Consider the following 14,595-nt stretch of genomic DNA (forward strand, 5'->3'; position numbering starts at 1 on the left):
GTATTTTTCTAGAAGCTTTTTGATTGGAGGGTTGAGCCACACTATTTGAGTTGTAAAGCCATTCTTACTCACTCACTCACTCAAGACAACTTTGTCACGAGGCAACCAGGTTCAGGCTAACTGTCTGTTGCATGGGGCCAACCATGCCCCCTTTGAGGATGAAAGGGACCTAGGCTGTTATAGGTGTTGCAGCTGGTTCCACAGTGAAGATGCACAACACTGGAATAATCTCTCAACAATCAAATTAAGATGGAATTCTGTAACCTTGAGTAGGTGTTCACGTATTGTGAGAAGGGATGGTGGGGTATTCTGAAGAGTAAAGCATCAACTCATTAAGCTAAGACCCAGTTCACATTGGTTCTTGGTGTCCCCTTCCATGAATTGACTGGAATAATATTAAAAGCAATATAAAACCCAACTCATTCACTCCTCACTCACTCACTCACTCACTCACTCACTCACTCACTCACTCACTCCTCACTCACTCACTCACTCACTCACTCACTCACTCACTCCTCACTCCTCACTCACTCACTCACTCATTCACTCCTCACTCACTCGCTCACTCGCTCGCTCACTCACTCACTCATTCACTCCTCACTCACTCACTCACTCACTCACTCACTCACCCACTCCTCCCTCACTCACTCGCTCACTCACTCACTCATTCACTCCTCCCTCACTCACTCACTCACTCACTCACTCATTCACTCCTCCCTCACTCACTCACTCACTCACTCACTCACTCACCCACTCCTCCCTCACTCACTCGCTCACTCACTCACTCATTCACTCATTCACTCATTCACTCCTCACTCACTCGCTCACTCACTCACTCGCTCACTCACTCACTCATTCACTCCTCCCTCCCTCCCTCACTCACTCACTCACTCACTCACTCACTCACTCACTCACTCACTCACTCACTCACTCACTCACCCACTCACTCACTCATTCACTCCTCCCTCACTCACTCACTCACTCACTCACCCACTCCTCCCTCACTCACTCACTCACTCACTCACTCGCTCGCTCGCTCACTCACTCACTCACTCACTCACTCACTCATTCACTCCTCCCTCACTCACTCACTCACTCACTCACTCACTCACTCACTCACCCACTCACTCATTCACTCCTCCCTCACTCACTCACTCACTCACTCACTCATTCACTCCTCCCTCACTCACTCACTCACTCACTCACTCACTCACTCACTCGCTCACTCACTCACTCATTCACTCCTCCCTCACTCACTCACTCACTCACTCACTCACTCACCCACTCCTCCCTCACTCACTCGCTCACTCACTCACTCATTCACTCCTCACTCACTCACTCACTCACTCACTCACTCACTCACCCACTCCTCCCTCACTCACTCACTCACTCACTCTATCACTGACTCACTCACTCATACTAAGAATGGCGTTGTCTGGTTTGTGTGTATATTGGCAATACATGATTAACTACGAAACATCTCCAGGGCTTGCATTTCGGTAAACCTACCCTAACCACTGGATCCATTCCTGGGGTTCTTGCCATCTCAAATTATGAGGTGGATAATTTGAGATCACGAGAACCACAGGCTTCGCGTTGTGTAGGTTTACCAAAATTCGAGCCCTGGAGATCCAGATGATGCGGAAACATGGGTGTTACAGTTTCCACAAATCCCAGAGTGACTGCATAGACTCCGATTTGACACTGGCGCCAATGTGTGGAGGTTTGCCTGTTATTGATGGGCACTGGTCCACTGATACTGTTTGTTTTTCTGCAGTTAAGGTACACAAGGACAATGGGAAGGTAGAGATCATTATGCCAAAGTCGGTGACTGACGAGCAGTGGCAGACATTGGGGACCAATCAGAGTGACCATGGCACCCTGGTAAAGACAGCAGAGAGAGGTTTGTCATTTTATAAATAACAAGATCAATATCAACACCAGCTTCATCACTATGGGCAAAAAGATCCTGTGAACAAAACAGAACTGTGATCTGAAAATAAAACAAATCAAGGTTTGGGTAATACTTTAAAAAACCCACCAAAAACCAAAGGTTTTGGAGTACCTGACAGAATACAAGTTGGTGTTTTCATTTTGTTTGCGTGGTTTTCCCTGAACTGGAAGGACTACTGCAACACAAGACTGACACATGGATCATATTGACATTCAAACCAATAAAATCTGTATAGTGAATATTGTGATTAAATTGTTTTTGTTTGTTTGTTGTTTAAAGACACACTCAGCAAAATTCCGTCTGTATGATGACCACCTGTAAATAATCGTGTCTTGATCAGACAATCCAGTGATCTATTTTGTGAGCACTTGTCCATGCTGTAGGTATATGATGACACTCAATCAGCCAAATCAGCGAGTCTGACAACCCGATCTATTTGATGGCCTTTTACAACCAGAATGGGCTGCTGGAGACCTATTTTATGGGGGAAGTGGTCAAGATGTTGAGTAGGATCAGGTGAAATGGGTATTAGAATGTCTGGGAGTGTTTGTGTGTTTTTTTGGTGTAAAAATGTGGAGCCCTCAGGTAAGTTCTGTCACTGAAATTTTGTAAACAGCACGTTCATATTAGTACAGGGTGATAATACATTTGATGTATCTCTCTCTTTCAGAAGTGTCTTACCGCCAGTGCACGATTCAGTCTATACAAGAAGTTAGCCCTGACACGAAGCTGTTATGTGTGCAGCTACCAGAAGGGACACGGATGTGTGTGCCCCTCGGATACCATGTACATATCAAACATAATATTTCAGGTGAGTCATGTGCCCCTTGGATACCAAATACATATCAAACATAATATCTCAGGTGAGTCGTGTGTGCCCCTTGGATACCATGTACATATCAAACATAATATCTCAGGTGAGTCGTGTGTGCCCCTCGGATACCATGTACATATCAAACATAATATCTCAGGTGAGTCGTGTGTGCCCCTCGGATTCCATGTACATATCAAACATAATTTCTCAGGTGAGTCGTGTGTGCCCCCCGGATTCCATGTACATATCAAACATAATATCTCAGGTGAGTTGTGTGTGCCCCTCGGATTCCATGTACAGATCAAACATAATATCTCAGGTGAGTCGTGTGTGCCCCTCGAATACCATGTACATATCAAACATAATATCTCAGGTGAGTCGTGTGTGCCCCTCGAATACCATGTACATATCAAACATAATATCTCAGGTGAGTCGTGTGTGCCCCCCGGATTCCATGTACATATCAAACATAATATCTCAGGTGAGTTGTGTGTGCCCCTCGGATACCTTGTACATATCAAACATAATATCTCAGGTGAGTCGTGTGTGCCCCTCGGATTCCATGTACATATCAAACATAATTTCTCAGGTGAGTCGTGTGTGCCCCCCGGATTCCATGTACATATCAAACATAATATCTCAGGTGAGTCGTGTGTGCCCCTCGGATTCCATGTACAGATCAAACATAATATCTCAGGTGAGTCGTGTGTGCCCCTCGAATACCATGTACATATCAAACATAATATCTCAGGTGAGTCGTGTGTGCCCCTCGAATACCATGTACATATCAAACATAATATCTCAGGTGAGTCGTGTGTGCCCCCCGGATTCCATGTACATATCAAACATAATATCTCAGGTGAGTTGTGTGTGCCCCTCGGATACCTTGTACATATCAAACATAATATCTCAGGTGAGTTGTGTGTGCCCCTCGGATACCTTGTACATATCAAACATAATATCTCAGGTGAGTTGTGTGTGCCCCCCAGATTCCATGTACATATCAAACATAATATCTCAGATGAGTCATGTGTGCCCCTCGAATACCATGTACAGATCAAACATAATATCTCAGGTGAGTGGTGTGTGCCCCTCGGATTCCATGTACACATCAAACATAATATCTCAGGTGAGTGGTGTGTGCCCCTCGGATTCCATGTACACATCAAACATAATATCTCAGGTGAGTCACATGGCAGGCATTGGATGTGAGCCCCATGTACATGTCACATGTATTCTACACACATTACAATTTGACTTCCATGCGTCTATCTGAACCCATATACAGACCTGAAGGCAGATACACATGCAGGGTACACACAACGTCATGTGTAAGGGTACATTCTACCCACTTCTTATGCTGCCATGTTAAGGTTACTTAAGCAATTGATTTCATCCAAATCAAGAGAATTTTTAAATATTCTCTCCTTGGATACATACTCCAAACCTTCTGATGGTCAAACCGCTGTGCCCCTGGACTGAGTGGAAAGGCTTTAAGGGATGTTGTTTGTTTTGTCGTCACAGCTCCTCGTCATTTGCCTCAAAAGCCTAATGATGAGACTGTTGGTGTATTAGCTAATGTGATGCTCTTGTTTCACGCCGCACTCAGCAATATTCCAGCTATATGACGCCAGTCTGTAAATAATTGAGCCTTGACCAGACAATGATTGACATGAGCATAAATCTACACAATTGGGATACGATGCATCAACCAAGTCAGTGAGCCTGACCACCCAATCCTGTTAATCACCTCTTACGGCATGCATGGGTTGCTGAAGACCTATTGTCTACCTGGATCTTCACAGGTCATATCTACCCTTGTATGGACATCTGCACTTTGGTTTACAAGAGTCTATGTTTTATTACAGCTTTACTCGTCTCACTTTCAGGGATGGAACTAGCCCGAAGTTACACTGTAGTTTTTCCTTCTTTGAGATCCAGTGAGCAAGACATCCTTGTAGAACAAGGCCGTGTGTTGTACCTGATGATAAAGATCTATCCAGACGGTGCACTTACACCCTGGATTGGTGGTCTGTCTGTTGGTGAGTATATCTAGTGGTTCGCATCCTGTTCCCACTCTGCAGTGGAAAGTACTCCGATCCCAGCACTCAGTGCGCCCTACCCCTATCCCAGCACTCAGTGGGCAGGACCTCGATCCCAGCACTCAGTGGGCAGGACCTCGATCCCAGCACTCAGTGGGCTGTACCCCGATCCCAGCACTCAGTGCGCAGTACCCCGATCCCAGCACTCAGTGCGCAGTACCCTGATCCCAGGACTCAGTGGGCAGATATCCCGATCCCAGCACTCAGTGGGCAGTACCCCTATCCCAACACTCAGTGGGCAGGACCCCAATCCCAACACTCAGTGGGCAGGACCCTGATCCCAGCACTCAGTGCGCAGTACCCCTATCCCAGGACTCAGTGCGCAGTACCCTGATCCCAGCACTCAGTGCGCAGTACCCCGATCCCAGCACTCAGTGGGCCGTACCCTGATCCCAGCACTCAGTGGGCAGTACCCCGATCCCGGCACTCAGTGGGCCGTACCCCGATCCCAGCACTCAGTGGGCCGTACCTTTAACCCCAGCACTCAGTGGGCAGTACCCCGATCCCAGCACTCAGTGGGCCGGACACCGATCCCAGCACTCAGTGGGCAGTACCCCGATCCCAGCACTCAGTGCGCAGAACCCTGATCCCAGCACTCAGTGGGCAGTACCCAGATCCCAGCTCCCAGTGTGCAGAACCCCGATCCCAGCACTCAGTGAAAAGTACCCCGATCCAATCACTCAGTGGGCAGTACCCCGATCCCAGCACTCAGTGCACAGAACCCTGATCCCAGCACTCAGTGCGCAGTACCCCGATCCCAGCTCCCAGTGTGCAGAACCCCGATCCCAGCTCCCAGTGTGCAGAACCCCGATCCCAGCACTCAGTGGGCAGTACCCCGATCCCAGCACTCAGTGGGCGGTACCCCGATCCCAGCACTCAATGGGCAGTACCCCGATCCCAGCACTCAGTGGGCAGTACCCCGATCCCAGCACTCAGTGGGCCGTACCCCGATCCCAGCACTCAGTGGGCCGTACCCTGATCCCATCACTCAGTGGGCCGTACCTTTAACCCCAGCACTCAGTGGGCCGTACCCCGATCCCAGCACTCAGTGGGCCGTACCCCGATCCCAGCACTCAGAGGGCAGTACCCCGATCCCAGCACTCAGTGGGCCGTACCCCGATCCCAGCACTCAGTGGGCCGTACCCTGATCCCATCACTCAGTGGGCCGTACCTTTAACCCCAGCACTCAGTGGGCCGTACCCCGATCCCAGCACTCAGTGGGCCGTACCCTGATCCCATCACTCAGTGGGCCGTACCTTTAACCCCAGCACTCAGTGGGCAGTACCCTGATCCCAGCACTCAGTGGGCCGGACACCGATCCCAGCACTCAGTGGGCAGTACCCCGATCCCAGCACTCAGTGCGCAGAACCCTGATCCCAGCACTCAGTGGGCAGTACCCCGATCCCAGCTCCCAGTGTGCAGAACCCCGATCCCAGCACTCAGTGAAAAGTACCCGATCCCAGCACTCAGTGGGCCGGACACCGATCCCAGCACTCAGTGAAAAGTACCATGATCCCAGCACTCAGTGCGCAGAACCCCGATCCCAGCACTCTGTGCACAGAACCCTGATCCCAGCACTCAGTGGGCAGTACCCTGTGCCCATTTAGGGAATTTCTATTGAGCTGACGTACCATGTTCCATGCAAAATTAAATCAAACTGACTCTCTCACTTTGTCTGAAAATGTATACAGTTAACTTAGAGTACACACCTGTGTCACTAATCTGTTGGATAAGGATTGAAATGTTCTTGTCCTTACCTGTTTTCCCACTCTTATGACATTGTATTACCTGTTTTAGGGTCATCTCTAGAGGTGAGTGATATTGATGGGAATTTCCAGTCCACCCAGCTCGAGAAGAGCACTCAGCTAATCCTGATGGCAGCAGGCACGGGATTCACCCCCATGGTGAGGCTGTTGTACCAGACCCTGGTGGTGGAGCAAGACTCAAAGAGGTAGGGCAGCAGAAGGAAATAAGGGGTACTTCATGTGACGATACGATACACGATACGTTTTTCTCTGTTCTGATACAAGACGATACACTTGCTGCATATTGATGAATGTTGTGTTAAATGACAAAGAAAGTCCATTCAATGTGATTTTAGTATTTGTAATTCTGTGTACGCTGACTTTAATCTGTTGTTTCTTCAGACATGTAAAACTGATGTTCTTCAACAAGACGAAAAAGGACATTCTATGGAAGGACCAACTAGATGAACTAGTAGCCAAGAATGACAGGTGGGAACATAGTTGTGTGCTTTGTTAGCCTCTTGCATGCGGCCAGCCCCTGTGAAGATCCTGGTTAGAATTGTCTTAAGAGGCAACTAACAGAATCTGGTGGTCAGGCTCGCTGACTTTGTTGATACATGTCATCGTATCCCAGTTGCATAGATGGATGGGCATGATGTCAATCACTGGCTTGTCTGGTCTAGACTCGATTATTTACAGACCGCTGTCATATAGCTGGAATACTGCTGAGTGCGGCATTAAACAACAAACAAATAAACAAAAGACATTGATGCAGGAGGGCCATTCCCTTTGAGAAAGTAGAAACTAAATATCTGTCCTGCTTGAACACTTGGCCATATAAGTACTGTGAGTAATATGTTTGGCACGCCTTTCTGACTAACAGGTCTTGGCCATCAGTCAGATATGTTATGGCCTAAACTTGAAAGAGGGGAGGGATTTCTTCTTGCCTGAAATATCAGTATCTGTGTCTTCTTCCTCTTTATTTGATCAATACAGAATAAAAAATGAAAAAAAGTTCAACATTTGAAGCAATAGAAACTAACTGTTTTAGTCAACTGGTCCTTATAATGATAACAGGGGGCATGGGTGGCCCAGTCGTCTAAGGTGCCGCCCGCGATTCGCTGTGCAGAGTTGCGTCCCTTGGGCACGCCAGAAACCTATGATTGTGGGTTCGAATCCCGGTTCGCCCTGATTATGTTTCTAGGTTTGTCAGCACCATACCCGTGCTTGTGGGTTTCACCGAAGTGATAAACGTCTGGGACCTGCATCACTTTGGGCTTTCCTCCCACATTAAGCTGACACGCCGCGATATAACTGGAATACTGTTAAAAGCGGCGTTAAACCCAACTCACTCACTCACTCACTATAATGATAACATAGCAAAACCCTTCATAATGGCAAACTTCTACTAGTCCTTAGTCTACCTTAACTATTGGGCAGTGTGTTAAGGACTATAGGACTAGTGCCAATATCTAACGCTGCATATGACTTGTGAAAATATTGTATCAATTTGCTTGTATTTTATATTTCTGCCAACATTACTAATTTGGATGGCTACAACACACTATTGTGAGTTTGCAGTCCAGCTCAGTTAACAAACAAATGCACAGATAAGTACTAGATATATGCTATTGAAATCTATAGATTTTATTTTGTGATAGCAACGAAAATACGGAATTTATGGCTATGATGTAATGGAGTTAGGGTATTCAAAGGAGTTATATCACATCTGAGCCTGCCCATACACCCCCAGTCCCCAACCCAGCAACAACAACCAAACCTGTATATGAGTAGCCATGGGTATTTTAGTCCAAGATTGTGGGTAACTTTTGTATTCCAGCAGGTTGTCTGTGACGTATGTCCTGTCTGAGCCCGACTCGGAGTGGGAGGGACCCAAGGGGAGGGTGCGGGAGGAACTCATGAAGGAGGAGATGCCCACAATGGACGACGGAACCAATCTGCTGGTGTGTGCGTGTGGACCCACACCATTTACTAAAGAAGTGGTCAGGTATGTTGTGATTGACGAAACACGTGATAAAAATTTGCAAGACATATTTGTAGAATTGGCATGAGATTCTTGTAGAATTGGCTCAGGATTCTTGCAGAACTGACATGGGGTTCTTGTAGACCTGACATGGGATTTGTGTTATAACTAACATGAGATTCTTGTAGAATTGGCTCAGGATTCTTACAGAACTGACATGGGATTCTTGTAGACCTGACATGGGATTTGTGTTATAACTAACATGAGATTCTTGTAGAATTGGCTCAGGATTCTTGCAGAACTGACATGGGATTCTTGTAGACCTGACATGGGATTTGTGTTATAACTAACATGAGATTCTTGTAGAATTGGCTCAGGATTCTTGCAGAACTGACATGGGATTCTTGTAGACCTGACATGGGATTTGTGTTATAACTAACATGAGATTCTTGTAGAATTGGCTCAGGATTCTTGCAGAACTGACATGGGATTCTTGTAGACCTGACATGGGATTTGTGTTATAACTAACATGAGATTCTTGTAGAATTGGCTCAGGATTCTTGCAGAACTGACATGGGATTCTTGTAGACCTGACATGGGATTTGTGTTATAACTAACATGAGATTCTTGTAGAATTGGCTCAGGATTCTTGCAGAACTGAAATGGGATTCTTGTAGACCTGACATGGGATTTGTGTTATAACTAACATGAGATTCTTGTAGAATTGGCTCAGGATTCTTGCAGAACTGACATGGGATTCTTGTAGACCTGACATGGGATTTGTGTTATAACTAACATGAGATTCTTGTAGAATTGGCTCAGGATTCTTGTAGAACTGACATGGGGTTCTCAGGGAACTGACATGAGATTCTTGTAGAAATGGGATGGGATTTTTATAGAACTGACATGAGATGCATCAATCTTTTCCTCAGTAGTGTGCTAAAATGTGATACCAGTGTCCTCTCTTTACAGGTTAGCCAAGACTATGGGATGCAAAGATGAACAGCTTCATGCTTTTCTAGGCTGAGCTACCTCTCTGTCATGTCACTAGTACATACTGCTAAAGATGTCCTGAAAATGATCCTCAGATTTTCCTGTGTGGCTTCAAATAAATGTAGGACTCACAGAGTCGTCTTAATAAAAAGAATGAACTTTCGCTGTAACAGATCCTTTGTAATCCCAATGAAATTAAGGATGTTTGGAATCCCTGTCTAAGGCCCAAGCAAGTCACTGGCCAGAGATATCTGCTAGATACCAGTAGACGGTTGTCTGGACGTATTTTCAGAAACTCCATCTCCTTGAAAGATCATGATATTCATCAACATTTGTGGCTTAAACCTATCCACAACCTTGTTGTCTCTTGAGGAAGCTGATTCCATAGAAGAAATTAATCCTAACCAGATACCTGTGAAAAACACTTGTTATTTCATTTCTCCAAATCCAGAACTTCATTGAGATGCCTGAACAGGCATCAGTACCTCTATAAAGAAGGATATTGCCAACAAACTTTCTGCATGATGTCATACAGAGACTCTCAATGTGTCCCCTGACAGACTCCACATCCTCTGATGTACAACCAAAAGAGTGAAAGAAGAATTTCAATTGGCATCTCCAACGAACTTTTGTACATTGTCCTAGATGACCTCTGTTAGTGTCATCAGAAAATCCTGAAGCGTTTCCAGACCCTTTTTCTTCTTGCATTTTCCGCTTTGTTCCCATAACTTTGTTGTAAAAAACATCTTCTCTGGAATGCTGTTTCCCGAAGTCTAGAAGGGTTTCAGAAAAATGGTAACAGTCAAATGGTGGTACCGTTTACTCATGCTGGTTTGATCTTTGAGGATACGACAACCACATACAACCTTTCAACATGTGTCGAACAACTTTCTTATTAATATGTGACAGTTTGGTATAGCTGTTGTATATCATTTTGAATATTTATCAACATTTTCATATTTTGTACTATTTGTACCAATACAAGGGTACATGATGTACCTTGCCCCTGCTAGATGTCTGACTTTGTCCTACTCTACTGTGATAACTGCACTATGATGTCATCCTGTTGTTTTCTTGTACCAACTCTGGCACACTTGTTTGCTGTAGGCCCAAACTCGTTAGCCTGTTTTTCCAAGAAAGAATGACCTTGTCAGATGTTTTTGTCCCTTTTGGGAAATGTGTCTGACCTTGGCACCGCCATCTGCTTGGGATCTGCTGACCCTAAGCTGAACTCACATATGTATCCCGGTAGAGTAACACCTCACCATTCCCAGTAAAGAGAGCATTGTGAAAACAGGTGCCCCGAAGAATGACCTATTAAAGAGCAAAAGAACCCAAAGATTGACCTATTTTAGAGCCAAAAATCCCAAAGTATGACCTGTTTCAGAGCCAAAAAACCCTCTAGTTATTAATGAACCCACAGAAGCTGCAGTTTCAGACACTGTGCCTACCATTTGCTGGGCTGGTTTCTTTATCATGCAATTAGAACTGATTCTGAATTTACAGTTCAAATTCTAGGTAATACCTCTCCATCGCTTGATGAAGTCACTATTTCATGTGTGTCTTTCTTTTTCTCGAGAACAGTTGCCCCTGTTATAGGACCTTTCATAGTCCTCTAAATTATTACTTTGTTGACATCAGAACCACCCTCATCATTTTTCTCAGAAGGTGGTACTTTACCTCATCAGTTAAGTTCAGAGTGACATCACCCGATATCTGGCAAACTGTTTTTTAACCCCTTGACTAATTTTAAAGACAGGTGCAAAACCTCATTATCGTGGTTCTTATTGGGAATGGTTGCACTCTGATTATAATTACCCACCTTCTGCTTTATTTTTTATAAGGGAAACAGAGTTAGCTCCCTTCTCAAACCACCACTAATGCTGTTTTGCCAAGACCAGTGCGGATGTGACATTACACAGAGCTCCAATCACTGTTCCCCCTGCATCAAGTACTGTGAAACCTGGTTAGCTTCAACTTTATTAATTATCCTTTAGACGATATACGGTGAACACCTGTTGGTCCAGATGCTACTGATCCCAGTAAAATCGTCCAGATTAACACTGTTCCAGGTAAATTAACCTTGGGTATATTGTGATGTTCCGTTAATTGTATACACACGTTGCCAATGGTAATTGTGTGGATTACAGGGTGTCTGGACTGGTCGGGTCACAGCAGAATCCTGGTATAAGTCTTATATGGACTCAATGCAGGTTCCTGGTCCCAGCAGAATCCTGGTATAAAGTCTTATATGGATTCACTGCAGGTTCCTGGTCCCAGCAGAATCCTGGTATAAAGTCTTATATGGACTCACTGCAGATTCCTGGTCCCAGCAGAATCCTGGTATAAAGTCTTATATGGACTCACTGCAGATTCCTGGTCCCAGCAGAATCCTGGTATAAGTCTTATATGGACTCAATGCAGGTTCCTGGTCCCAGCAGAATCCTGGTATAAAGTCTTATATGGATTCACTGCAGGTTCCTGGTCCCAGCAGAATCCTGGTATAAAGTCTTATATGGACTCACTGCAGATTCCTGGTCCCAGCAGAATCCTGGTATAAAGTCTTATATGGACTCACTGCAGATTCCTGGTCCCAGCAGAATCCTGGTATAAGTCTTATATGGACTCAATGCAGGTTCCTGGTCCCAGCAGAATCCTGGTATAAAGTCTTATATGGATTCACTGCAGGTTCCTGGTCCCAGCAGAATCCTGGTATAAAGTCTTATATGGACTCACTGCAGATTCCTGGTCCCAGCAGAATCCTGGTATAAAGTCTTATATGGACTCACTGCAGGTTCCTGGTCCCAGCAGAATCCTGGTATAAAGTCTTATATGGACTCACTGCAGGTTCCTGGTCTCAGCAGAATCCTGGTATAAAGTCTTATATGGACTCACTGCAGGTTCCTGGTCTCAGCAGAATCCTGGTATAAAGTCGTATATGGACTCATTGCAGGTTCCTGGTCCCAGCAGAATCCTGGTATAAAGTCTTATATGGACTCACTGCAGGTTCCTGGTCTCAGCAGAATCCTGGTATAAAGTCTTATATGGACTCACTGCAGGCTTCCAACCATAGGATAACATGACATACATAGTTTATGTCCTTAAGGTGTTTATGTTGTGAAGGTTAATCTTTATTAACATCAAATGTTGATTTTTCAGCAGACCAATATTACCATAAGTTTAATTGCAGTTATTGTCATTAAGTCGTTATTAAAAAGTTGTTAGAAACTGCTTCCTAAATTACAGTTACAGTAAAATACTCACTTTGAACCTTTATAAAAATCTTCCAAGTTCTGTTCCAAAATGCAAACTTTATGCAAGGGAAGTAACTCTTTCAGTAATAGCACTCTCAGAATGCCCGCCATGTCAAGACACGGAATAAGTGACCTCCCTTTGACATATCTCCAGCTTGTCACAATGAGAATGTCCGTCCTTCACATTTCCATTCAAGATCTCATAAACCATTATTGCTATTTTCATGAAATGTTTTGTACAAGGCATTTTCTCATGGAACACCGATGAATAACCCTTTTAGCATGCTTGTGGTCCTTTCTGAAGCACAACTAAAAAAACATCCAAGTTTTTTCATGACACTTGCACAGCAGTGTGTGAAATAGCTGTCTGCCCACTAGCTTGTGGCTAGCCAAATTTCAGTAGGGCTAAAGATTCTGAAAAGTCCTTAGCTCGATTGGGTGCTGAACTTTAACCATAAATTTTTTATACACACCTCTCTCATTTTTGTAGATAAATACAAACATAAAAAATCAAATATCATAAATTAAATTAATATCCATTACAAATCGACACTGTGATTTTGGAAGTTGTTTGATAGGCATTTCTTAGAAGTTGACTGTTGACAAAGTACACAAAACAGCTATAGATAACAACTTCTTTATTATAGTGTAATAGCCATGTTTCGGTATAGATCCTTATACTGTTGTCAAGCAAGTCTTGCTTGACAATGGTATAAGGATATAATCATTGATGTTGCTATTACAGCATGATAAAGAAGTTGTTATGCATAAATGTTTTGTCTACTTTGTTGTTGCAAGGTTACAAGCTCAGAGTTTCCCCCTTCATAATACTTGAGTCGTGATTTGCAGTTTTAGGGACCGGTCATTTATTATAGCGGGGTAGGGGTGGGGTGTCATAAAAAATAATACACATTTGGAAGGGTCATAAAAAACAACATTAATAATAAAATATAAAGCTTAGTATTTTGTCTTTTCAGGGAGGCTGATGAAATATATTGTACAAATACATGGGGAGGGTCATCCAAAACTTTGACAGGCTTTAGGGGATATCAAGTATCTGGGAGTCCATACCCAAACTATGATGGGATTTTCATTGTTTTAATATAAAACATGATGTACATGTTTCAAGGTCTGATATTGCATTTGTTTTTATGATTCAAGCAGACATACTTTATATGTTTTAAGTTCTAATATTGCATTTGTTTTTATGATTCAAGCAGACATACTTTGTATGTTTCAAGTTCTAATATTGCATTTGTTTTTATGATTCAAACAGACATATTTTATTTTATCACTTGGGTCTGCCAGTGCACATTATTTACATCCGTTTGCAGTGTTTATGCATATAGAACACCATAGTTTGTGTTTGGTAGTACCCTATTGCACTGTGAAAGAAGACACTTTGCTTTTACCAGTCCGTTTAGCTTGTGAGGAGCTTGCCAAGGAGTATTAAATTGATATACAATGTAATTGATATCAAAAAGATTTTATTTATCCTCCAAGATTATTCTCCCTTGTAAGAAGTTGTCTTGAGTTTAAAAGTACAGCTAACCATCTTCTGTGGCAGAGAGATAAGTGACAGCATTCGGGGTCATTCCACTGGTGAGTTTAACAGTCAGTTGAGTTAACTGTAAAGGGAGGTTACTCCCGTGCTTCAAGTGTAACATATTCATGTTACATATGTTAGGCTGGGCAAATGTTGTGATTCTTATAATACATACTGTTATTCTTCCTAGCAAGTCCTGACAT

The 14,595-nt window shown here is 44.1% G+C and overlaps 1 protein-coding gene across 4 annotated transcripts in view; it reads left to right on the top strand.

Annotated features, from left to right (window-relative positions):
• LOC124115239 (cytochrome b5 reductase 4-like) overlaps window positions 1-13,234 on the top strand; it is a 120,974-nt gene extending 107,740 nt beyond the window's left edge. The window contains exons 9-16 of one of the 4 annotated variants that reach the window (XR_007222869.1): window positions 1,778-1,903; window positions 2,625-2,765; window positions 4,658-4,810; window positions 6,668-6,821; window positions 7,018-7,104; window positions 8,456-8,623; window positions 9,572-12,492; window positions 12,652-13,234. Coding sequence is in view for 2 of the 4 variants with exons in the window: in XM_048402452.1 (XP_048258409.1) it covers window positions 1,778-1,903; window positions 2,625-2,765; window positions 4,658-4,810; window positions 6,668-6,821; window positions 7,018-7,104; window positions 8,456-8,623; window positions 9,572-9,626 (884 nt within the window). In the remaining 2 variants the exon portion in view is untranslated. Of the gene's footprint in view, window positions 1-1,777; window positions 1,904-2,624; window positions 2,766-4,657; window positions 4,811-6,667; window positions 6,822-7,017; window positions 7,105-8,455; window positions 8,624-9,571 lie in introns of all 4 variants that reach the window. The other 3 variants (XR_007222870.1, XM_048402452.1, XM_048402453.1) reach the window with 3 other exon arrangements.
• The last annotated feature ends 1,361 nt before the right edge of the window (window positions 13,235-14,595 follow it).

The sequence above is a fragment of the Haliotis rufescens genome, unplaced genomic scaffold (genome assembly GCF_023055435.1).
Source record: "Haliotis rufescens isolate VD_foot unplaced genomic scaffold, xgHalRufe1.0.p SCAF_26, whole genome shotgun sequence".
Lineage (NCBI taxonomy): Eukaryota > Metazoa > Mollusca > Gastropoda > Lepetellida > Haliotidae > Haliotis > Haliotis rufescens.